At 48.5% G+C, this 25,134-nt stretch overlaps 3 protein-coding genes across 4 annotated transcripts in view; all 3 read right to left on the bottom strand.

Annotated features, from left to right (window-relative positions):
- Nucleotides 1–464: 464 nt before the first annotated feature.
- LOC132322272 (uncharacterized) lies at nt 465–4,595 on the bottom strand. The gene is made up of 5 exons (XM_059836634.1): nt 4,108–4,595; nt 2,407–2,487; nt 1,639–1,764; nt 1,160–1,307; nt 465–1,012 (listed from the first exon to the last, which is right to left on the bottom strand). The coding sequence occupies exons 3-5, from the start codon at nt 1,727–1,729 to the stop codon at nt 649–651; spliced, it is 603 nt and encodes a 200-aa protein (XP_059692617.1). The 5' UTR covers nt 1,730–1,764; nt 2,407–2,487; nt 4,108–4,595; the 3' UTR covers nt 465–648.
- A 1,399-nt stretch (nt 4,596–5,994) lies between these two features.
- Nucleotides 5,995–10,125, bottom strand: LOC132322277 (uncharacterized). Its single transcript, XM_059836636.1, has 5 exons — nt 9,638–10,125; nt 7,937–8,017; nt 7,169–7,294; nt 6,690–6,837; nt 5,995–6,542 (listed from the first exon to the last, which is right to left on the bottom strand). Exons 3-5 carry the CDS (start codon nt 7,257–7,259, stop codon nt 6,179–6,181), a joined length of 603 nt encoding a protein of 200 aa, XP_059692619.1. The 5' UTR covers nt 7,260–7,294; nt 7,937–8,017; nt 9,638–10,125; the 3' UTR covers nt 5,995–6,178.
- Nucleotides 10,126–11,522: 1,397 nt separating this feature from the next.
- LOC132322293 (uncharacterized) overlaps nt 11,523–25,134 on the bottom strand; it is a 55,189-nt gene continuing 41,577 nt past the window's right edge. Inside the window, exons 1-4 of one of the 2 annotated variants that reach the window (XM_059836655.1) lie at nt 13,465–13,777; nt 12,697–12,822; nt 12,218–12,365; nt 11,523–12,070 (exon numbers count right to left, since the gene is read on the bottom strand). In XM_059836655.1, coding sequence (XP_059692638.1) covers nt 11,707–12,070; nt 12,218–12,365; nt 12,697–12,822; nt 13,465–13,624 — 798 coding nt within the window. In that variant the 5' untranslated portion in view covers nt 13,625–13,777 and the 3' untranslated portion in view covers nt 11,523–11,706. The other variant, XR_009485078.1, reaches the window with a different exon arrangement.

Genomic DNA, 25,134 nt, shown 5'->3' with positions numbered 1-25,134 from the left:
TGCGCAGTGGTGAGAGCACTGAACATAGAAGGAAGAGGGCACAATAACAAATGTTCTCCAGGCGGTGCCACGTGTGACATAGAAATGGTGCAAGAGGGACTCCTCTCTTCTTGATGAACTGAGAACTGATTATCTGAAGAGTGGTGATAGACTGAGAGTTAGTGATCGAGGGTTGGTAACTGAATTGAGAATCCAAGGTATGGTGGTACTGTCATGTATTAGGAATTTGGTGGGAGGAGGAGAAGGAATGTTTTTAGAAAGTTTCCATTCTGAGTTCTTTGTGTGTTTCTTTTTATAAATATAGTTGTAAGTTAATAAAGTTTTTTTTCCCCTTTATTCCTAAGTTGGAGCTTGCTTTGTTCTATTTCCGGTCACATCTCACAGTAGACACCAGAGAGAATGTATTTTAATGGGAGCACTGGCATTGCGCCAGAGTCAAACCATGACAACAGGCAAGAACTTACTACTTTTGGAAATAGATTTATTTTCAAAATCACAAAAACAATCATCATCCGCTAATAGAAAGTATTGCTATCATTATCAATAAAAGAATCAGTATCACTATCACTAAAATAATCACCGTGCTTTAATATCGAGTATTACTGTCATTAAAAGAATCACTATCACTATTTATGATTGTCACTGTCACTAATCTTCATCGTCCAACATAAAGTATTCCTCCTGGTACTGGCAGCAGGGGCACCAGGATGCCGTGGGCTGAGGTGAGTCCAGGGTAATCCAGTAGTCCCGTGAAGTGGCACCATCAGCCAGAGCACAGAAGGGACACGTGGACAGAGGTGATGGGTCTGCGCGCTTGTTCTTGTACAGCTGGGCAAGCTCTGCTGCAAAGATCTCAGGAAACAGAGGGCAGCTGTCCCCGACCCTCTTGGCTTGGGGTCTCTCGCCACTTCCTGATCCTTCTGCTGACTCTGTTTCAACTCTAGGCAGGCCACAGCTTTCCCAGGAAGAGTCCCAGTCTTGTCCTGTTGCCTCTTTGTCTTCCTGGGCCCTACTGCAGAAAAAGATTTCCAAGACTCCTCATAGATACGAATTTGGAGTACAGCTAATACATTGCAATGCAGCAGTTTCCACAGAGCTGCCTGGGCACTCCAGCAGGGAGCAAAAACTTCATTGCCAATGGCAGCAATGAATAACTCACATGTCTCTCTTCAGCAGCTGATACATGACTATGTACCCAACCACTGCTACAAGAAGCAGCACAGACGAGACTGCAATAGACGCTAGGAGGTACTTCTTGCTGAAATCCCACTGTTCAGGAGTCTCGGCTTTTTGCCGAGCAGCTGATTCTGACAGGAGAAAAGACAATGCAAGAGGCAATGTTAGTACTCTGCACTAGGGATAGTCCCACAGCACGCTTCAGACGCCCAAGGATTATTATCTTCAGAGATGGGTTCCTCTGGCTCCGGTGTCTCAGCAACAGGGACCAAGAGGGATCCTACAAAGTTCTCATGGGGAAGAGCCCAGTGTGTGCCAGGGAACAGCACTGCCCCAGTCTTTTCTTCCAAGCTACAGGACAGGGCTGTGTGCCGGGCAGCTGCAATTCATCCATGGTGAGCACTGCAGGGATACAGCAGAAATGCTCCTCTTCTTCCAAGACAGCATTGCCCAAGCACTCACCTGAATATTCCTGAGGCTTAGCAACTGTGCTGGTGTCCTGTATTGCTTCTCTTTCTTCATCTGGGCCTGGCACACTGTCATTTTCTTCCATAGGGAAGGTCTCTGGCAAAGTCTCAGAATCTGTCTCTACACAAAAAACATTGGACACTTTAACCAGAAGCCACTGCCCCTTACCACAAGCATGGTACCAAGGCCTGGAAGTAGCAATTAGCAGTGAGGAGCCCGCTGTCCCCAAAGACAAGAGGAATCGACAGCTGGATTTTTTGCAATGCAACAAGAAATGCAGACCCAAACCACCCAAGACTTAATTGACCAAATGACCCACAGAAGGAATACCTTCAGGTCCACCCTCGCACTTGGGGTCCAGCTTCAACCCATCCCTGAGCCTGAGGTTTGGCAGGGGCAGCCAAGACTTCATGGGATAATATTTCTGCCTCCATGCCGCGCTGAATGTGAGGCAAACACAAATTCAGCACAGGCCTTTTCCCAACATCTGGATGCCAATGTCTGCACACAGCAGCTCTGGCCAGTAATGGTACATCTGCAGCAGCAGCTGGAGATGCCCCTGGCAATCATCTGGAATCACAGCTGTGAGCAGACGCTGTGCTGGACCATCTCTATGGCTCACTCCAGGAGGTGTGAAATGGAGTGTCCCTGCAGCAAGACTCTGACTGAGCGCTTCTGGCTGTCCAGGATACAGCACATTCCTACAGCAACCAAAAGCTCAGCTTCCCAGATCCCAGGGTTAACAGAATGGGATAAACTAACCAGATGGGTCTTCATCCAAGGCTGTCAGGAGCTCCTCTGCAACATCAGGGAATCCTTCAGGAACCGCATCATAATTCTTCCCTATGTCAGATTTAGAAAAGGATGTTGTACCTATGAAGGTGTATTTCTCATGAATACCACAGGGAAAAGGAGTGCTCATTCTTGTGAAGGCAGTAGAGACTGACTACTCACGCCTGAGGTACCAGCTCGGAATCAGCATGGTGTCTGACTCTAGCTCAGCAGTTGGAAGAGCATTGTCTGTGTCCACAACTACAATCAACCACCAAAAGAATACATTATCACATGCACTGCCCTCGTGGTCACACCTCAAGGCCTGCATGGGGAAGGTACTGACAGGGCACACACAGGTGGTTCTGTATTCTCACAGCTGCAGGGGGGTCTGGTTCCCTTGGGACACTGAGCTGCTCTCACATGAAGTGAAAAGCCACATGTCCAATGGGTTGATCAGGCCTGGAGCCATGCCGGGAGGCTGGATAACCAGAGGTGAGTGATAACCAGAGCGGAGTGATGGATTACCAGTGCTGAGGTTCTGGACATGAACTGCCCCTTCCCACCTCCTTGCCCCTTAGGAACCTCTCTCCATGCTGCACGGTAAAGCAGCTGCAGCCCCTCACACCACCCCTGGTGTGTCTGCCCCACTGCCCACACCGTGGTGGCCTCCTGGCTCAGCCAGCCCTAGTCCTGGCCCCGCTGCTGCCAGCCAGGGCTGTGTGCTGGCCCCTGCCTGCCTACCTGCTCCCTGCCCAGGTGCTGGAGCACTCTGGGCATTCTGGGCTTGCAGGGCCAGGAGAAAGAGGAGCAGGAGGAAGTGGCTCCGGACCATGATCCCCCCTGCTCGCAACGTTCTGCTGCTGCTGCTGCTGCTGCTGCTGCAGTGTTGCCCAGAGCGAGCACTGAACAACACAGTGGGGCTGTGGAACCTCACATCAAACCGAGCTCTGTGACCTCATGACAAAGTGGTGTCTGTGAACTTCCCAATGTACACCCATGTTGCCTATGAATCCCTGGTCCTCCCTTCTCTTGAATTTCCTTATTCTGCAGAGGAATGGAAGGAGCAAAATGGAGAAGGGTTGATGTATTCGGGGAAGCAGCACTTTGAATGGGAATGCAGAGGCACTCACGTCTTATTCTTCAGAAATCCCCTATCTGAAGCCCTGTATTGAATGCAGCTGTAAAAAAACCAAACAAAAATGTCTTTCCATGGTAGTATTTTTGTCTGACAGCATTCTGACAAGAAACCTGCTTTTCCCATTACTTCTGCTACAGTTTCATCACCTCTGATGGCAGCACTGCTTCCATCCTCCACTGTCACACAAACATGGGTGTGCAGTGCTCACACTTCTCCCAAGTGAGCCTGGTGTATTCTATTCCCTTTCCACTTCCAATCCTACTTCAAGCTCTCTTAAGAAGCTCCACTAACTCCTGAGCCAAGATCCTTTTTCCCTTTGAAGCAGACATAGCCCATGTGCCACCATCAGGCCTGGTGTCCTGTAGGGTAACCCACGGTCAAAGCCCCACACTCCTGCTGGGACCACCAGGGTGCCAGATATTCACCTCTAGAACCTTCCTTGTGCCTGGGTCACTGCAAGCGGCAGAAGTGAATACCACATACGCCCCAGATCCCTCAAGCAATCTTCCAGAGGCTCCTGTGACCAATATGACATTCCTTCCCCTCTGTACCTCACACAGCCCAGCTCCAGCTTTCTGCTCCTTGATCCTCTTTGAGCGCTTTGGGGAAGGACTGTCACTTCCCCCATGATCTAAGTCAGCATCTCAGGTCTCCTTGATGTGCTCAGCATTGGACACCCATCCTTCCCAGAACATCCTTCCCTCTCTGCCGAGGCCTTCCTGATTCAGGGCAGCATCCCAAATGAGCTCGTAGAGAAGTTTTTGCATGTCACTCAACAGCGTGTCCTTGTTCTGGTGCAGGCAAGCCTTTTTAATGTCCATTGCTGGGAAAGTAGGCTGAGGCTGGCACAAACACGTCCTGCACTGGCAGTGCAAGTTTCTCAGCACTCCTGTCACAGCCTCAGCCCTGCTCCCAGCTCTGTGCATTCTACCCCAACAGAAACAGCCGCAACAGGTGTCCTGGTTTGAGAGGAAGTGAATTTTTGCCCTGCTGTGGTCAAACCAATAAGTGCTCAGATTTGAATATTGGCACCTGGCGTGGGCACTGAGGACATGCATACACATCTGAGAACCCAGGTGGGTTAAAAGCAGAGAAGTCTGAGGGCGAAGCTCTCTTGGGTTCCGTCCCTGAAAGAGGTCAGACCTCCCCCGCCTGGCTCTGGGCTGGGGGGCGGGGGAGGGGAAGCCACGAGGCCTGAGTGAGGTAGGCCAAGGCCTTGGACAGAGAAGGGAGGTGAAGACCTCTGCAAGATGGAAGGGTGGAAGAACTCTGAGAGACATCAGGGAGCCCCCCAAAGAGAGAGAAAGAAAGAGAGAGAGAGAGAGAGCGCGAGAGAGAGAGAGAGAGAGAGAGAGAGCTTGTGCCACTTTGAAATTTGATCTCATGTGCTGGCAGCATGGCCGGCAGGGAAGGAGAAGGGGGGTGATGAGAAGGTGCCTGCTGGCAGGGCAGCGTGGGAGTACTGGACAGGCAGAGCCTCATATTTAAACCCTTTTCTTAGATGATGGAAACCTTACAAATTCTGATCTTCCTGGAGCTGAATGAAGAGAGCGATAGAGATGGAATAGCAGGAAATGGGCAAGTGTGATGCAAGATTGTGTAAGTGAAAGATATCTGAGAGAAGTTGCGAAGAATCTTAGGTGAGAGGAGATGATGGAGTGGCCTTTGGCTAGACTTTTCTTGTATAGCCATGGACAGAACCATTTTTCCTGTGACACAGAGACTGCGTTTCATGGGATGCAATGGCTCGGAGCCAAGAAAGTGCAGTGAGATGTGATGTGAAAGAGTGCGTGAACAGAGATGATGGGTGAGAAGGGTGGTGGTGCCCTCAATCTTTGGTGAAGGAGAAGACCTCTGTTCTTGAGACACTTCAGCCCCAGGGGGTGACAAGTGTCCCAAAAGTAAGAGACTGTGCTCTTTCAGAACGGGGCAAAGCACCCTTAAAAGGAAAACCCTAGGAGCAGCTCTGGTCCCTGCGCAGTGGTGAGAGCACTGAACATAGAAGGAAGAGGGCACAATAACAAATGTTCTCCAGGCGGTGCCACGTGTGACATAGAAATGGTGCAAGAGGGACTCCTCTCTTCTTGATGAACTGAGAACTGATTATCTGAAGAGTGGTGATAGACTGAGAGTTAGTGATCGAGGGTTGGTAACTGAATTGAGAATCCAAGGTATGGTGGTACTGTCATGTATTAGGAATTTGGTGGGAGGAGGAGAAGGAATGTTTTTAGAAAGTTTCCATTCTGAGTTCTTTGTGTGTTTCTTTTTATAAATATAGTTGTAAGTTAATAAAGTTTTTTTTCCCCTTTATTCCTAAGTTGGAGCTTGCTTTGTTCTATTTCCGGTCACATCTCACAGTAGACACCAGAGAGAATGTATTTTAATGGGAGCACTGGCATTGCGCCAGAGTCAAACCATGACAACAGGCAAGAACTTACTACTTTTGGAAATAGATTTATTTTCAAAATCACAAAAACAATCATCATCCGCTAATAGAAAGTATTGCTATCATTATCAATAAAAGAATCAGTATCACTATCACTAAAATAATCACCGTGCTTTAATATCGAGTATTACTGTCATTAAAAGAATCACTATCACTATTTATGATTGTCACTGTCACTAATCTTCATCGTCCAACATAAAGTATTCCTCCTGGTACTGGCAGCAGGGGCACCAGGATGCCGTGGGCTGAGGTGAGTCCAGGGTAATCCAGTAGTCCCGTGAAGTGGCACCATCAGCCAGAGCACAGAAGGGACACGTGGACAGAGGTGATGGGTCTGCGCGCTTGTTCTTGTACAGCTGGGCAAGCTCTGCTGCAAAGATCTCAGGAAACAGAGGGCAGCTGTCCCCGACCCTCTTGGCTTGGGGTCTCTCGCCACTTCCTGATCCTTCTGCTGACTCTGTTTCAACTCTAGGCAGGCCACAGCTTTCCCAGGAAGAGTCCCAGTCTTGTCCTGTTGCCTCTTTGTCTTCCTGGGCCCTACTGCAGAAAAAGATTTCCAAGACTCCTCATAGATACGAATTTGGAGTACAGCTAATACATTGCAATGCAGCAGTTTCCACAGAGCTGCCTGGGCACTCCAGCAGGGAGCAAAAACTTCATTGCCAATGGCAGCAATGAATAACTCACATGTCTCTCTTCAGCAGCTGATACATGACTATGTACCCAACCACTGCTACAAGAAGCAGCACAGACGAGACTGCAATAGACGCTAGGAGGTACTTCTTGCTGAAATCCCACTGTTCAGGAGTCTCGGCTTTTTGCCGAGCAGCTGATTCTGACAGGAGAAAAGACAATGCAAGAGATAATGTTAGTACTCTGCACTAGGGATAGTCCCACAGCACGCTTCAGACGCCCAAGGATTATTATCTTCAGAGATGGGTTCCTCTGGCTCCGGTGTCTCAGCAACAGGGACCAAGAGGGATCCTACAAAGTTCTCATGGGGAAGAGCCCAGTGTGTGCCAGGGAACAGCACTGCCCCAGTCTTTTCTTCCAAGCTACAGGACAGGGCTGTGTGCCGGGCAGCTGCAATTCATCCATGGTGAGCACTGCAGGGATACAGCAGAAATGCTCCTCTTCTTCCAAGACAGCATTGCCCAAGCACTCACCTGAATATTCCTGAGGCTTAGCAACTGTGCTGGTGTCCTGTATTGCTTCTCTTTCTTCATCTGGGCCTGGCACACTGTCATTTTCTTCCATAGGGAAGGTCTCTGGCAAAGTCTCAGAATCTGTCTCTACACAAAAAACATTGGACACTTTAACCAGAAGCCACTGCCCCTTACCACAAGCATGGTACCAAGGCCTGGAAGTAGCAATTAGCAGTGAGGAGCCCGCTGTCCCCAAAGACAAGAGGAATCGACAGCTGGATTTTTTGCAATGCAACAAGAAATGCAGACCCAAACCACCCAAGACTTAATTGACCAAATGACCCACAGAAGGAATACCTTCAGGTCCACCCTCGCACTTGGGGTCCAGCTTCAACCCATCCCTGAGCCTGAGGTTTGGCAGGGGCAGCCAAGACTTCATGGGATAATATTTCTGCCTCCATGCCGCGCTGAATGTGAGGCAAACACAAATTCAGCACAGGCCTTTTCCCAACATCTGGATGCCAATGTCTGCACACAGCAGCTCTGGCCAGTAATGGTACATCTGCAGCAGCAGCTGGAGATGCCCCTGGCAATCATCTGGAATCACAGCTGTGAGCAGACGCTGTGCTGGACCATCTCTATGGCTCACTCCAGGAGGTGTGAAATGGAGTGTCCCTGCAGCAAGACTCTGACTGAGCGCTTCTGGCTGTCCAGGATACAGCACATTCCTACAGCAACCAAAAGCTCAGCTTCCCAGATCCCAGGGTTAACAGAATGGGATAAACTAACCAGATGGGTCTTCATCCAAGGCTGTCAGGAGCTCCTCTGCAACATCAGGGAATCCTTCAGGAACCGCATCATAATTCTTCCCTATGTCAGATTTAGAAAAGGATGTTGTACCTATGAAGGTGTATTTCTCATGAATACCACAGGGAAAAGGAGTGCTCATTCTTGTGAAGGCAGTAGAGACTGACTACTCACGCCTGAGGTACCAGCTCGGAATCAGCATGGTGTCTGACTCTAGCTCAGCAGTTGGAAGAGCATTGTCTGTGTCCACAACTACAATCAACCACCAAAAGAATACATTATCACATGCACTGCCCTCGTGGTCACACCTCAAGGCCTGCATGGGGAAGGTACTGACAGGGCACACACAGGTGGTTCTGTATTCTCACAGCTGCAGGGGGGTCTGGTTCCCTTGGGACACTGAGCTGCTCTCACATGAAGTGAAAAGCCACATGTCCAATGGGTTGATCAGGCCTGGAGCCATGCCGGGAGGCTGGATAACCAGAGGTGAGTGATAACCAGAGCGGAGTGATGGATTACCAGTGCTGAGGTTCTGGACATGAACTGCCCCTTCCCACCTCCTTGCCCCTTAGGAACCTCTCTCCATGCTGCACGGTAAAGCAGCTGCAGCCCCTCACACCACCCCTGGTGTGTCTGCCCCACTGCCCACACCGTGGTGGCCTCCTGGCTCAGCCAGCCCTAGTCCTGGCCCCGCTGCTGCCAGCCAGGGCTGTGTGCTGGCCCCTGCCTGCCTACCTGCTCCCTGCCCAGGTGCTGGAGCACTCTGGGCATTCTGGGCTTGCAGGGCCAGGAGAAAGAGGAGCAGGAGGAAGTGGCTCCGGACCATGATCCCCCCTGCTCGCAACGTTCTGCTGCTGCTGCTGCTGCTGCTGCTGCAGTGTTGCCCAGAGCGAGCACTGAACAACACAGTGGGGCTGTGGAACCTCACATCAAACCGAGCTCTGTGACCTCATGACAAAGTGGTGTCTGTGAACTTCCCAATGTACACCCATGTTGCCTATGAATCCCTGGTCCTCCCTTCTCTTGAATTTCCTTATTCTGCAGAGGAATGGAAGGAGCAAAATGGAGAAGGGTTGATGTATTCGGGGAAGCAGCACTTTGAATGGGAATGCAGAGGCACTCACGTCTTATTCTTCAGAAATCCCCTATCTGAAGCCCTGTACTGAATGCAGCTGTAAAAAAACCAAACAAAAATGTCTTTCCATGGTAGTATTTTTGTCTGACAGCATTCTGACAAGAAACCTGCTTTTCCCATTACTTCTGCTACAGTTTCATCACCTCTGATGGCAGCACTGCTTCCATCCTCCACTGTCACACAAACATGGGTGTGCAGTGCTCACACTTCTCCCAAGTGAGCCTGGTGTATTCTATTCCCTTTCCACTTCCAATCCTACTTCAAGCTCTCTTAAGAAGCTCCACTAACTCCTGAGCCAAGATCCTTTTTCCCTTTGAAGCAGACATAGCCCATGTGCCACCATCAGGCCTGGTGTCCTGTAGGGTAACCCACGGTCAAAGCCCCACACTCCTGCTGGGACCACCAGGGTGCCAGATATTCACCTCTAGAACCTTCCTTGTGCCTGGGTCACTGCAAGCGGCAGAAGTGAATACCACATACGCCCCAGATCCCTCAAGCAATCTTCCAGAGGCTCCTGTGACCAATATGACATTCCTTCCCCTCTGTACCTCACACAGCCCAGCTCCAGCTTTCTGCTCCTTGATCCTCTTTGAGCGCTTTGGGGAAGGACTGTCACTTCCCCCATGATCTAAGTCAGCATCTCAGGTCTCCTTGATGTGCTCAGCATTGGACACCCATCCTTCCCAGAACATCCTTCCCTCTCTGCCGAGGCCTTCCTGATTCAGGGCAGCATCCCAAATGAGCTCGTAGAGAAGTTTTTGCATGTCACTCAACAGCGTGTCCTTGTTCTGGTGCAGGCAAGCCTTTTTAATGTCCATTGCTGGGAAAGTAGGCTGAGGCTGGCACAAACACGTCCTGCACTGGCAGTGCAAGTTTCTCAGCACTCCTGTCACAGCCTCAGCCCTGCTCCCAGCTCTGTGCATTCTACCCCAACAGAAACAGCCGCAACAGGTGTCCTGGTTTGAGAGGAAGTGAATTTTTGCCCTGCTGTGGTCAAACCAATAAGTGCTCAGATTTGAATATTGGCACCTGGCGTGGGCACTGAGGACATGCATACACATCTGAGAACCCAGGTGGGTTAAAAGCAGAGAAGTCTGAGGGCGAAGCTCTCTTGGGTTCCGTCCCTGAAAGAGGTCAGACCTCCCCCGCCTGGCTCTGGGCTGGGGGGCGGGGGAGGGGAAGCCACGAGGCCTGAGTGAGGTAGGCCAAGGCCTTGGACAGAGAAGGGAGGTGAAGACCTCTGCAAGATGGAAGGGTGGAAGAACTCTGAGAGACATCAGGGAGCCCCCCAAAGAGAGAGAAAGAAAGAGAGAGAGAGAGAGAGAGCGCGAGAGAGAGAGAGAGAGAGAGAGCTTGTGCCACTTTGAAATTTGATCTCATGTGCTGGCAGCATGGCCGGCAGGGAAGGAGAAGGGGGGTGATGAGAAGGTGCCTGCTGGCAGGGCAGCGTGGGAGTACTGGACAGGCAGAGCCTCATATTTAAACCCTTTTCTTAGATGATGGAAACCTTACAAATTCTGATCTTCCTGGAGCTGAATGAAGAGAGCGATAGAGATGGAATAGCAGGAAATGGGCAAGTGTGATGCAAGATTGTGTAAGTGAAAGATATCTGAGAGAAGTTGCGAAGAATCTTAGGTGAGAGGAGATGATGGAGTGGCCTTTGGCTAGACTTTTCTTGTATAGCCATGGACAGAACCATTTTTCCTGTGACACAGAGACTGCGTTTCATGGGATGCAATGGCTCGGAGCCAAGAAAGTGCAGTGAGATGTGATGTGAAAGAGTGCGTGAACAGAGATGATGGGTGAGAAGGGTGGTGGTGCCCTCAATCTTTGGTGAAGGAGAAGACCTCTGTTCTTGAGACACTTCAGCCCCAGGGGGTGACAAGTGTCCCAAAAGTAAGAGACTGTGCTCTTTCAGAACGGGGCAAAGCACCCTTAAAAGGAAAACCCTAGGAGCAGCTCTGGTCCCTGCGCAGTGGTGAGAGCACTGAACATAGAAGGAAGAGGGCACAATAACAAATGTTCTCCAGGCGGTGCCACGTGTGACATAGAAATGGTGCAAGAGGGACTCCTCTCTTCTTGATGAACTGAGAACTGATTATCTGAAGAGTGGTGATAGACTGAGAGTTAGTGATCGAGGGTTGGTAACTGAATTGAGAATCCAAGGTATGGTGGTACTGTCATGTATTAGGAATTTGGTGGGAGGAGGAGAAGGAATGTTTTTAGAAAGTTTCCATTCTGAGTTCTTTGTGTGTTTCTTTTTATAAATATAGTTGTAAGTTAATAAAGTTTTTTTTCCCCTTTATTCCTAAGTTGGAGCTTGCTTTGTTCTATTTCCGGTCACATCTCACAGTAGACACCAGAGAGAATGTATTTTAATGGGAGCACTGGCATTGCGCCAGAGTCAAACCATGACAACAGGCAAGAACTTACTACTTTTGGAAATAGATTTATTTTCAAAATCACAAAAACAATCATCATCCGCTAATAGAAAGTATTGCTATCATTATCAATAAAAGAATCAGTATCACTATCACTAAAATAATCACCGTGCTTTAATATCGAGTATTACTGTCATTAAAAGAATCACTATCACTATTTATGATTGTCACTGTCACTAATCTTCATCGTCCAACATAAAGTATTCCTCCTGGTACTGGCAGCAGGGGCACCAGGATGCCGTGGGCTGAGGTGAGTCCAGGGTAATCCAGTAGTCCCGTGAAGTGGCACCATCAGCCAGAGCACAGAAGGGACACGTGGACAGAGGTGATGGGTCTGCGCGCTTGTTCTTGTACAGCTGGGCAAGCTCTGCTGCAAAGATCTCAGGAAACAGAGGGCAGCTGTCCCCGACCCTCTTGGCTTGGGGTCTCTCGCCACTTCCTGATCCTTCTGCTGACTCTGTTTCAACTCTAGGCAGGCCACAGCTTTCCCAGGAAGAGTCCCAGTCTTGTCCTGTTGCCTCTTTGTCTTCCTGGGCCCTACTGCAGAAAAAGATTTCCAAGACTCCTCATAGATACGAATTTGGAGTACAGCTAATACATTGCAATGCAGCAGTTTCCACAGAGCTGCCTGGGCACTCCAGCAGGGAGCAAAAACTTCATTGCCAATGGCAGCAATGAATAACTCACATGTCTCTCTTCAGCAGCTGATACATGACTATGTACCCAACCACTGCTACAAGAAGCAGCACAGACGAGACTGCAATAGACGCTAGGAGGTACTTCTTGCTGAAATCCCACTGTTCAGGAGTCTCGGCTTTTTGCCGAGCAGCTGATTCTGACAGGAGAAAAGACAATGCAAGAGATAATGTTAGTACTCTGCACTAGGGATAGTCCCACAGCACGCTTCAGACGCCCAAGGATTATTATCTTCAGAGATGGGTTCCTCTGGCTCCGGTGTCTCAGCAACAGGGACCAAGAGGGATCCTACAAAGTTCTCATGGGGAAGAGCCCAGTGTGTGCCAGGGAACAGCACTGCCCCAGTCTTTTCTTCCAAGCTACAGGACAGGGCTGTGTGCCGGGCAGCTGCAATTCATCCATGGTGAGCACTGCAGGGATACAGCAGAAATGCTCCTCTTCTTCCAAGACAGCATTGCCCAAGCACTCACCTGAATATTCCTGAGGCTTAGCAACTGTGCTGGTGTCCTGTATTGCTTCTCTTTCTTCATCTGGGCCTGGCACACTGTCATTTTCTTCCATAGGGAAGGTCTCTGGCAAAGTCTCAGAATCTGTCTCTACACAAAAAACATTGGACACTTTAACCAGAAGCCACTGCCCCTTACCACAAGCATGGTACCAAGGCCTGGAAGTAGCAATTAGCAGTGAGGAGCCCGCTGTCCCCAAAGACAAGAGGAATCGACAGCTGGATTTTTTGCAATGCAACAAGAAATGCAGACCCAAACCACCCAAGACTTAATTGACCAAATGACCCACAGAAGGAATACCTTCAGGTCCACCCTCGCACTTGGGGTCCAGCTTCAACCCATCCCTGAGCCTGAGGTTTGGCAGGGGCAGCCAAGACTTCATGGGATATTATTTCTGCCTCCATGCCGCGCTGAATGTGAGGCAAACACAAATTCAGCACAGGCCTTTTCCCAACATCTGGATGCCAATGTCTGCACACAGCAGCTCTGGCCAGTAATGGTACATCTGCAGCAGCAGCTGGAGATGCCCCTGGCAATCATCTGGAATCACAGCTGTGAGCAGACGCTGTGCTGGACCATCTCTATGGCTCACTCCAGGAGGTGTGAAATGGAGTGTCCCTGCAGCAAGACTCTGACTGAGCGCTTCTGGCTGTCCAGGATACAGCACATTCCTACAGCAACCAAAAGCTCAGCTTCCCAGATCCCAGGGTTAACAGAATGGGATAAACTAACCAGATGGGTCTTCATCCAAGGTTGTCAGGAGCTCCTCTGCAACATCAGGGAATCCTTCAGGAACCGCATCATAATTCTTCCCTATGTCAGATTTAGAAAAGGATGTTGTACCTATGAAGGTGTATTTCTCATGAATACCACAGGGAAAAGGAGTGCTCATTCTTGTGAAGGCAGTAGAGACTGACTACTCACGCCTGAGGTACCAGCTCGGAATCAGCATGGTGTCTGACTCTAGCTCAGCAGTTGGAAGAGCATTGTCTGTGTCCACAACTACAACCAACCACCAAAAGAATACATTATCACATGCACTGCCCTCGTGGTCACACCTCAAGGCCTGCATGGGGAAGATACTAACAGGGCACACACAGGTGGTTCTGTATTCTCACAGCTGCAGGGAGGTCTGGCTGCCCTTGGGACACTGAGCTGGCAGCTCTCACATGAAGTGAAAAGCCATGGTCTGCCCACATGTCCAATGGGTTGATCAGGCCTGGAGCCATGCCGGGAGGCTGGATAACCAGAGGTGAGTGATAACCAGAGCAGAGTGATGGATTACCAGTGCTGAGGTTCTGGACATGAACTGCCCCTTCCCAACTCCTTGCCCCTTAGGAACCTCTCTCCATGCTGCACCGTCAAGCAGCTGCAGCCCCTCACACCACTCCTTGTGTGTCTGCCCCACTGCCCACACCGTGGTGGCCTCCTGGCTCAGCCAGCCCTAGTCCTGGCCCCGCTGCTGCCAGCCAGGGCTGTGTGCTGGCCCCTGCCTGCCTACCTGCTCCCTGCCCAGGTGCTGGAGCACTCTGGGCATTCTGGGCTTGCAGGGCCAGGAGAAAGAGGAGCAGGAGGAAGTGGCTCCGGACCATGATCCCCCCTGCTCGCAACGTTCTGCTGCTGCTGCTGCTGCTGCTGCTGCTGCTGCTGCTGCTGCAGTGTTGCCCAGAGCGAGCACTGAACAACACAGTGGGGCTGTGGAACCTCACATCAAACCGAGCTCTGTGACCTCATGACAAAGTGGTGTCTGTGAACTTCCCAATGTACACCCATGTTGCCTATGAATCCCTGGTCCTCCCTTCTCTTGGATTTCCTTATTCTGCAGAGGAATGGAAGGAGCAAAATGGAGAAGGGTTGATGTATTCGGGGAAGCAGCACTTTGAATGGGAATGCAGAGGCACTCACGTCTTATTCTTCAGAAATCCCCTATCTGAAGCCCTGTACTGAATGCAGCTGTAAAAAAACCAAACAAAAATGTCTTTCAATGGTAGTATTTTTGTCTGACAGCATTCTGACAAGAAACCTGCTTTTCCCATTTCTTCTGCTACAGTTTCATCACCTCTGATGGCAGCACTGCTTCCATCCTCCACTGTCACACAAACATGGGTGTGCAGTGCTCACACTTCTCCCAAGTGAGCCTGGTGTATTCTACTCCCTTTCCACTTCCAATCCTACTTCAAGCTCTCTTAAGAAGCTCCACTAACTCCTGAGCCAAGATCCTTTTTCCCTTTGAAGCAGACATAGCCCATGTGCCACCATCAGGCCTGGTGTCCTGTAGGGTAACCCATGGTCAAAGCCCCACACTCTTGCTGGGACTACCAGGGTGCCAGATATTCACCTCTAGAACCTTCCTTGTGCCTGGGTCACTGCAAGTGGCAGAAGTGAATACCACATACACCCCAGATCCCTCAAGCAATCATCCAGAGGCCCAGAACTCCGTCATGCTTGTCCTCTGACTCCATGTGGTACTGCCACAGAACACACAAAAATGTGTCAGTTGCTGCAGATAACAGTTAACAGGCATGGCCTTTTAGCTGACCAGCTCTTCTGGGAAGGAAATATTCTTGACTTCTGTGTGCCAGGCGCCCTACACTCATAATGTCTTGGAAAGCCTTTGGTATTATACCAAAGGCGCCTTTACAGTGCGCCCTTGGTATAATTGCCCCAATTAAGCCCCAGGGGTTTAGAGCTGCAAGCACAGAGGCACTGCCAGATTTCCACCTTGGGGTGTCTCTCCGAGGTTCATAAGCAGTCTTCAGCTGACAAGCTGCAAAAACTCGCCCAATGCCATCCTCTGGAAGCAATCACAGATCACTGTCCACCTTGAAGGCTGCAGCACATAATGAGCAGAGGGCCAAACCAGGCTGGACGGTGTCTTGGGTAACGTCTCCTAGCCAGAACCCAGGCTCACTGCCCAGCTGCCTGGGCATTGGGTCTGAAGGCCATCTCGGGCCTGGTACAGATGGATAATGAGATGGTTGTCTCTCGTAATTAAAAGATAACTATTGTGTGAATATTAAGAAAAGCTTTAGTGATGTATAGTGATGTTATTGTAGTTTAGATGCCCTCTGTTCTCCCCATAGTTCCCTTTGCGCCCCTGTATTGAGACCATCAGACAGCTGGGGTTGTCTAGGACAGATAAAAAGGAGGCATGCACACCTGTCCCTTACTTGGGGCAGCTGGGAATGGAAAAGCTCGTTGCCTAGGGGGTGCGGCCTGGTAACACGTGACCTCCAATCAAGTTACAAGCAAGCAGTCTCCATCGAGAAATGGCAAAGAACAGCTGGCTGACAGACTCTGGGAGGGGCCAGGGCTGCCTGATGCAATTCCCAGGGGTATAAAAAACTTGAACATCCATCTTGAAGAGGAACTGGTCACGTGGTATCCACGAGGGCACTACCCAGTTCTGTAACCTTTGCCCTATGGAGTCCTCTGTTGTATTTTTGATAAGATTTAATAATCCTTTTTAAATTTTCAAAGTGAGCAGCCTTTTCTCACAGGCCCTCCATTCTTGCCCGGAGGAGGCACGATGAACACTGCCCTTTGTTCCTTAACTGGCTAAACACCCAGTCTCTCCCTAAACACCCTCCGCGGCATTGTGCTGCTCGGCGGCTCGTCACCAGCTGAGGGACCAGTGTCCCCAGACCACCTGTGGTGCTGCTGAAGCCGCCTGCCGCGTGTGGCCCGGGAGGGAGGCAGCGCTGCCCGCAGCCCGCGGCCTCCTTGCCCCCGCTGCCGCCATTTCTCACGGGGCCGTGAGGGGCGAGCACGGGGCTGTGGGGCTGTGCCGGCCCCGCTTCCCGGGCCGCGGCTCCAGCTGCTCCCGCTGGCTCGGAGCGGCCCCGCTCCGGCCCCGGGGCCGAGGCGTCTCTCCCGGGCCCGATTCGCCGCTGTCGTGCCGCTGCAGCAGAGCTCCCCGACGTGTCCCGGCTGCTGAGAACGGCTGCCGGGGCAGTTCGCCTGGGACTCTGAGCCGAGCGTGGCACAGGGAGCGGAACCCGAGAAATAGAGACAGAAGAGACAGGAACAGCAAGCAGAACGAAGAGACAACGAGAGCAAGAGAGGGCCAGGGAACGGGAGCAGAGCTGCGGGAAGGGGCAGCAGGCAAAGAGGAAGAGACGCAGAATGAGCAGGAGGGAGCAGGAGAGAGCGAAGTCTGAGCTGGGGCAGGATGGACGTTATGGAAGCTTTGGAGGGACAGCAAGATAGAGAGGGAGTGGGAGAGAACAGGGATCTGGCGAGCAACCAATGGACCGGAAACTGGACAGAGCCGCACACTAGGAAAAGCCCAGGGGCAGATTTTGCTGCAGCCCGTTGAATCCAGAGGTGTTTTCGTGCTGCAGTGGCTTGTCAGCTCCCTCGAAGCAGACGAGGCATTTCAGAAATGGTACTGTGGGGCACAATAGTGCATATGTCCCACAGCTCTCAGTTCACATGTGCATCTGCAGGACTGCAAGTGTGGATGTCCATATGACACAGGTTTGTGAGGCTTGGTTTGAGGCTTGAGGGAGAGCTCTCTTCTGAAAAGAGCCTTGGGCTGCCCTCTCATAAGGTGGGGTATTTCAGAGGCTGCTGAGAGAGGCCCATGAGAGACGGCTCAGAGGTGGAGCTGGAGCTGCTGTGGAAAGGAGAGGGACGAGGGTGAGGAGCTCAGTGGTTCCTCCCCACCACTCCAAAGGGAATAGCATTGTCTTGGGACAGTCTTTACTACCGGAGCCAGAAGTATAAGAAACCCTCTGAGAACAGTGAAAGCGTCATGACAGCAGCGAATCAGGCCCGTGTCAGGCGCCTCAGCAGTAAAAGATTTTAAAGGAGAGCCCTTGACAAATTTAGAAATAGGCCCTGAGAGAGAAGAATTTGAGTTTGTAGTAGATACAGGAGGTCATAGGTATGTTTGTTTTTAAGATGCTGGAAGTGAGTAAACTTAGTGGAACAACATGTAAAGTAAGGGGGCAAACAACTGTCCATTCAGAATACCTGTAATTAAACAAGTAATAGTGAGGGGAGATTCTAGACAAGGATGTGTTGACTTACTATTTATGCTTAAGTTGAAGTGTAACCTTCTCAGCTGAGATTTACAAATAAAGCTGGGGATAGGGGCAGTTCCGAAGGAAGGAAGATGGTAGCATGGACAGCTCCTAGTATGGACAGAAGGGGGCGGTCGGGGCGTATTGGATATGCCACCAATAGAGATAAAAATGAAACCCAGAACTCCAGCCATCTGAGTCCGTCAATATCCCATCTCAGCTGAAGGAAAACAAGTTTTAACTCCCATAATAAAATAATTGGATTCAAGATGGGGTACTAGGGCTGTGTATGTCACCCTATAATACACCAACCTTACCAGTCAAGAAGCCAGGCGGTACATACTGATTAGTGTAGGATCTAAAAGAAGTCAATAAGCAAACTAGCTAGATATCCAGTAGTGTCCAACCTTCTAAATAAAGTACCACCAGAACATTCGTGGTTTAGTGTGATAGATCTCAAAGATGTGTTCTGGGTGGTCCCATTAGCAGAGGAGAGTTGGGGGTGGTTCGCCTTTGAATGGTATGATGAGAACATAGGGAGAAAACAGCAATATCAATGGACTCAATTGCCCCAAGATTTCACCGAATCACCAGATTTGTTTGGACAGGCACTGGAAGGGTTATTAGCGTAATTTGAACCAAAACAGAATACCCGTATTTTACAATAAGTTGATGATTTATTAATTTCAGGGGAGCAAAAAGAACCAGTTTGGGAAACTACCATAGAACTTTTAAATTTTCTAGGAAAAAAGGGGTTAAAAGTGTCAAAAAGAAAGCTCCAGTTCGTGGAGCAGGAAGTGAAATATTTAGGACATTTAACTGAGAAAGGTTATAAGACATTAGCAATGAGTAGAATTGAATAAATCCTATCCCTGCCCTCCCCAAAGACGAAACAGGATGTAAGAAGATTCTTGAGTTTGGTCAGGTACTGCAAATCCTGGATTGACAGTCGTGCTTAGTTAGTAAAATTTTTATATGATAAATTAGCTGAGACAAGGACTTTTGAATGGACTGAAGAAGATGAGAAGAAATCAATAGACCTAAAGGAAAGATTAATAGAGGCTACAGTTTTCAGTTTGCCTAATTTAGAAAGACCCTTTGAACTGTTTGTAAATGTAGATGAAAGAATTGCTTACTGCATATTAGCACAAAAGTGGTGCGGAGAGAGGAAGCCAATTGCCTACATATCAAAATTACTAGATCCTGTAGTGAGAGGCTGGCCCACCTGCCCAGTCAGTGGCCACTACTGTGACTCTGATTGAAGAAAGCTATAAATTGACTTTTGGAGGCAAGATTAAAGTACATACCCCCCCAGTATAAAATTGATATTAAGCAAAAAGGTCAGTCAGTGGATTACAGACAGTCGATTACTCAAATATGAAGTAGTGTTAATGAATGTGTTAATAACTAATATTGATGACATAGAACTTACAACAACAAAATCCCCATAGAATCGCACGCCATTTTTATATGGGAAGTCAGAAGGCAACCTTGAACATTATTGCGAAGAATTAATTGATCTACAGATTAGGGCAAGAGAAGATCTACAAGAACTATCTTTTTTAGAAGGAGAAGTGCAGTTTGTTAATAGCTCTTCTTGAGTTGTAGAAGGAAAAAGGATGTCGGGCTGTGCAGTCATAGATGGAAAAACTATGAAAATAATGGAAAAAGGAAAATTACCAACTAAATGGTAGGCCTGGTGCTGTGAATTATATGCACTATTAAGAGGTTTAATCTGGCTAAGATAAAACAAGGGAACTATCTATACTCATCCCAGTATGCTTCTGGAATAGTGCACACTTTCGGTAAAATCTGTGAGGAAAGGAGGTTTATAAATTCGAAAGGTAAAATGTCAATTCATGAAGAAATAATAAAGGAGGTATTAAAAGAGCGGAAAGACCCATTAGAAGTCACAGTAGTACATGCTGAAGGACATCAAAGGGGGGGACATCAATGGAAATACAAGAAAATAACTTAGTGATCAGACAGCCAAAGAGGCAGCTTTTGGAAAGGATGAGCGGATATTTAAAGAAGAAAACCTAAGAGAACTAGATGAAGAAGAAATTCCAATATTCACAGAATAAGAGCAAGAATAATTGCGAAAACAAGGGGGTGTCAGGGATGTATTTGGAAAATGGATAATGCCTGATGGGAGGCAAGTATTAAGTAAGAATTTGTCTCAGAAGATCATAGAAATTCTGCATGCCCCTAATGCATTGGGGAACGTAAACACTGTGTGATCATTTCTTAAGAACATTTGTGTGTATTGGATTATTCGGAATAACAAAGGCCATAACAAAATATTGCATGACTTGTCAGAAAATAAATAATAAAATAATGAGGAATGTACCCATAGGAGGAAGAGAATTAGCTGAAAGACCTTTTCAAAGCATACAGATCGAGTTCACCAAATTTCCGCCAGTACAGATATTCAAATACTTATCAGTTATCACTGAAGATTTTACCCTTAGGATAGAGGGTTTTCCAACAGAGAAAGCAACTGCAGAAACGGTTAGCAAAATACTACTACAGTAAATCATACTGTGATATGGCATAGTAAACGTAATAGATTCAAATAGAGGGCCTCATTTTACTGCTGGGATCTTAAAAAATGTAATTGAAACACCCACTATGATTTGGAAGTTGCATACTCTTGGAGGCCCCAAAGTTCAGGAAGAGTAGAGCAAGCTAACCAAACCCTGAAAATTATACTTACCAAGCTAGTAGATGAAACAAAAATGAACTGGGTAAAATGCCTCCCATTAGCCCTGATGAGAGTAAGAACAAAACCAGGGTCTGATATGGGTAGCTCCCCTTAGGAATTGATGTTTGGACTCCCATTTTTAACCATCCCAAATCTCATGGGGACATACAAAAAAGGAGAAAAGGGAGTGAAAATACCTAAAAACAATTATGAAAACATTAGAGGAGTTAAGAAGAAATTGGTATCTTCCCCAAAGCAGTCCTATTGATTTTAAAATCTACAAATACCTGACGGGAGATTGGGTATTAATTAAATCATGGAAAGAAGAGCCATTGACCCACTGATAGGAAGGCCTGTACCAAGTTTTGTTAAATACTGAAGCAGCCATAAGAACACAAGAAAAAGGGTGGACCCATGTCACCAGGGTCAGAGGTCCAGTTTCCGCTCCCACAGAACAGACTACAGTAAATCCTACCATCATTAAGGCAGCTACAACAAAGACCAAGAATAAGAAAGGCAGCACCTCTCGTTTTTATAAACTGTTGTTCTAACATTTTTATTTATTAACTTGTTATTTAATATCTCATCTAAATCCACTGTTTATAATCTAGTTGTTAGTGTTAAAGCTGTTTATTGATAAAAGTTATTCAAGTATTCATTTGTAATATTTATTAAGAGTGTTACTATTTAGATATTTAGTGAAGTTAGTAAAATACCTATTTAATTTTTAGTTAGTAAAGTTAAAACATTTATGGAACTAATTGCAGTTTCTGGTATTTTTCATTATAGAAGCAGTGACCTGGAGTCTCCATAAGCCAGAGCATTCTCCCACCATAATAGCAATCTGACCTAGTAACGGAAAGAATAACAAGTTAGCACAGGGAAAGAAGTGAGTGAAATGTGGATATCTGTTGATGTGTTTTTCTTTAGGTTTTCTTAGCTTACCTACTGTCTTATTAGTGAGTTTGTAATCCCTTTGTACTATGACATCTTTATTCTGTTGGTCTTCTCTGGACCTATCCTCCGCCCACCTTTTAGAGTGGTGTTAACTCTTCATCTGTATCCAGTGTGCTAAAATTAGACCTGTACCCTGATTGTTATTCAGTTCTATTAAATGTCAATCCTTCTGTCACTTGGCCACTCCCTGTGGATTCCCTATTGGCTCCCATGCATCTATCTCCTCCCTAATCTCTTCCCCTCCCAAGTTGTCAGTCCTCCCTATCGCTGTCCTTTTCTCCAGAACCTTCTCTGCCAATCTATTAGTTCTCAATGTCCCCTTTGTTTCTCTGTATTATTCCCCTCCCCTGTATTCCTTGATAGGTTTGTCGATTATTAGTCCTGCCTCAGACTTGTCCCTAGCCATGCCCTCATTGGTTAGTGGCCCTAAACCACTCCTCCTGAGTTGTGATATAAAATCCTCTCTATGCCCCCTAGTCTGGGTCTTGGGGTCCTGGGCTCTGGGAGCCTGAAGTGTTGTCATCCACTTAATAAATCATCCCAGTTCTACCCCAAGATCTGTGTCACTGTTCTCTGTTCCTGTGCCAGACCACCGATATGTGGGATCTGCAGGGATCGCAGGGCATATGTCACACCCCTGTTGTTGTGCAGCTGGGACACTATAAAATCACGCACCACGACAGCTGGTGCCTGGGGGAATCCACAAAATCAGAGGGTTTTGGGAAAGCTGCAAAAGGCAGACCTCGGAGACAGCAGAACTGTGATTAGAGCTAAGCAGTAGCCATGAGATAGGTCAGCAGAAAAATTATTTAAAAAGTCGAAAACCAAGGACAAGTAGAACAATGGTCTGTGTATTAACGCTTGTCTAGGATAACTTCCTAAGCTGCAGAAAAGTTTATCTAGTAAGATATTAGGAAGTTTGAAGTTTAATAACGGAGCTAGCAGAACTGTGATTAGAGCTAAGCAGTAGCCTTGAGATAGGTCAGCAGAAAAATTATTTAAAAAGTAGAAAACCAAGGACAAGTAGAACAATGGTCTGTGTATTAACGCTTGTCTAGGATAACTTCCTAAGCTGCAGAAAAGTTTATCTAGTAAGATATTAGGAAGTTTGAAGTTTAATAATGGAGCTCTGTGCATTGTGTTTTAAGGCTTACAAGCAGGCAGGCATTGTATTCGAAATAAGCAAGCATTGTTTTAACTAAAGGTACATGTGCTTATAGTAGTTGGATGGAATCACTGTCAATATGCTTCTGCTTTGCATGATTGGTCAAAAAAGTTATAAAGTAAGTTGCAGCATTAAGTTCTTTGCTGCTTGGGATGTGAGCTGCTGGCATCTTCCCATTGTCATAACCATGTAATGAGACTGATGCTGGAAAATAAAACAGCTCAAGGCACGTTCCACAGCAGTCCCGTCCCGTTTGTGGTTTGTACATAGCCCCCGGCCGGCAATAGTGCCCAACATGAGGCCCTCCCTTCTTTGTCTTTTAAAGCAAATGGGCAAATTTGTGGGGGCACCCACCTCTCAGAAGAGGAAGAAGGGAAAAGAACATCAGTGACATTTCAGGCTCTGCCCTGGACTCTAAGAGGAGCCAAGCGGTGACTTTAAGGCTCTGTGACTCTCTCATCCTTGCCATTGTGTTCTCCGCAGGGGTGGGCTTACCCAAAGGGCAAAGAGAGAAAGAAAGCTTGTCAGACAGCTCAATTGACTGAGCTATGGTCCTGCTGTGAGGATTGCTGCAGGGCAAGGTGCTCACACTGGGTTGAGCAGGGACTGACAGGGACTGTCAGTGGCCATGCCCAAGGCTCCGGGCATAGGCCTTGAAGCACCGGGAACACCCAGGTCCCTGGCAGTGATAAGCCAAGGAAGAGAAAGTCCCCAGTCTATCGCAATTTCACCAAGGAAGTTTGCTCCTAACCTGGCTGTGGAGAACAACTTCATAGTCAGCGTATCCTAACAAGAAGAGAGGAACTGGCACACAAAACCATTCCAAGGGGATCTTCAAGGAGAGTGGCCAGAAAGAGCCAGAAACCCGCACTCTGAGGGTAAGTGAGCCAAAGCAGGGTTGATCCCCAGTGGGAGGGATTGGTCTGTAAGAGCTGGTGGCCAAGCTTGCGGAGACCACAGGGTATCCTCCACTTATCAAGAAAGCGTCTTTTCTATTCTGTCTCTTTTCCAAATCAGGGCGCTCCCCCAAAAGGCTGGGGCATCCCCTGAGGGCAGAGGGAGTAGTAAAGACAGGAATGGGGCAGAAGTTTTCCACCGAACAGCTGCAGGTTCATGAGTATAGGAGAAATTTTAGTACTCTTAAAGAGGTGTTTGACATCTGCACATATCATCGAAATCCAGTTTTCTCAGGCCTCTCTCCTGGAGGCTCCCCTGTGGCTTCTGTGAAGCTCCCCAAACCCTCTGTCCCTCAGGCTTTCCAAAATCCTTTGCTGTCCTCCCTTGGAGATGGCGTTGGCCACGCCATCCCAAGTGCCCTGTCGGATACTGTTCAATCCTTGACAGGGAGCTGCAGTGTACCAGGCCCCCCTTTCCAAGATGGCCATGGTGATGGCTGTGTGACTTGGAGCCCACTTTCCTGCCATGGCCCTTCTTTTCTGATCCCAAATTTACCGTCAGCCTCACCCCTTCCACAGAGATCACTATCCATATTATGGATAGGAGGCCAGTCCCCTTTTGTGGGAGTTGGTGCTGGGAACAGCACTCCTGGGATGTCATGGGAAGATTCCTATGTGTAACTCATGGTGAGAAGGTGACTCATTTCCCCATGATCCCTCACTCCCACAAATAAATGAGCATGTGTCAGTCATCCCCACTTTCTGGAAAGTTCTGTACCCTCAGCTTTGTTATTGGCCTCCTCAGTTCTTGTCACTCCCCACTCTTCCCCTATCCTACCTTCCCACAAGCTGGATTGTATCCTGACCCCTCCTAACCCTCCCCAGTTTTTATGCATTGTATCCACCCCCACTGGGGGGGCTCTTGCCGCAGCTCTCAGGCTTCCCTGTCAGCTGCTAGTGAGCAGCTTCTAGTTCACTGTCCCTGACTCCCTCTCCAGCAGCTGTTACCCTGCTTTCTTCACACTTCCTCCTGCTATTACCTGGACTTTCCTGCCCTTCTTCATGGCATCCAAAGCCTCAGATTCTCCTGCAGTAAACTCTGGTGAACTGTCATACAGCAAGCGCTCCTGTCTCTCATTGGTGAGAACACATTACTACATCTGGGCACAGGCAGGAGGTTGGCTGAGGGAATTGGCTGCAGCATCCAGGGAAACCCATTTGGATTTGTGGACACCCCATCAGGACTGGCTCGGCGCAGCCCGCAGCTGGTGCCCGAAGAGGGACCCTGGACAACTGGACAGTTGACATCCCTTCAAACGTCTCCTGTTGACAGAGGACTCCCTGAATCACTTTCTTTGGGATTTAAAATGTCGTTTGGGAGCCAGCTCAAAGAGGACCAGCAACTTCATTGTAGAAGGAGCGGTTTCCTCCTTGCCTGCCATCATCCCCCAGCACCCCAACGGAGGACTGCAGCTCCAAGAGGAAGCCTTTGGGGATCCTGGGGAGTGGCAGAGTCTCACCTCCCTTGCAAAGCTTTCTTCTTTATTGCCCATGCCTTCAGAGTGAGTCTGTCTGTGCTGAGAAAAAGGCACCTTGCGTTGGGCTTGTCCTTTTGCTTTGTATTTTTCGGCTTCGTGAGGCAAAGAGAGGGGG

Source organism: Haemorhous mexicanus, chromosome Z (genome assembly GCF_027477595.1).
Source record: "Haemorhous mexicanus isolate bHaeMex1 chromosome Z, bHaeMex1.pri, whole genome shotgun sequence".
Classification (NCBI taxonomy): Eukaryota; Metazoa; Chordata; class Aves; order Passeriformes; family Fringillidae; genus Haemorhous; species Haemorhous mexicanus.
This window is presented reverse-complemented; position numbering and strand designations above follow the sequence as displayed.

Bases quoted from the DNA above. Each gene is read 5' to 3' on its own strand.
- LOC132322277 (XM_059836636.1), bottom strand. From the start codon at position 7,259: ATGGAAGAAAATGACAGTGTGCCAGGCCCAGATGAAGAAAGAGAAGCA. The intron at 6,838-7,168 runs GTGAGTGCTTGG...TTCTCCTGTCAG, and splicing joins TAAGCCTCAGGAATATTCAG to AATCAGCTGCTCGGCAAAAA. The intron at 6,543-6,689 runs GTGAGTTATTCA...CTTTTTCTGCAG, and splicing joins CAGCTGCTGAAGAGAGACAT to TAGGGCCCAGGAAGACAAAG.
- LOC132322272 (XM_059836634.1), bottom strand. From the start codon at position 1,729: ATGGAAGAAAATGACAGTGTGCCAGGCCCAGATGAAGAAAGAGAAGCA. The intron at 1,308-1,638 runs GTGAGTGCTTGG...TTCTCCTGTCAG, and splicing joins TAAGCCTCAGGAATATTCAG to AATCAGCTGCTCGGCAAAAA. The intron at 1,013-1,159 runs GTGAGTTATTCA...CTTTTTCTGCAG, and splicing joins CAGCTGCTGAAGAGAGACAT to TAGGGCCCAGGAAGACAAAG.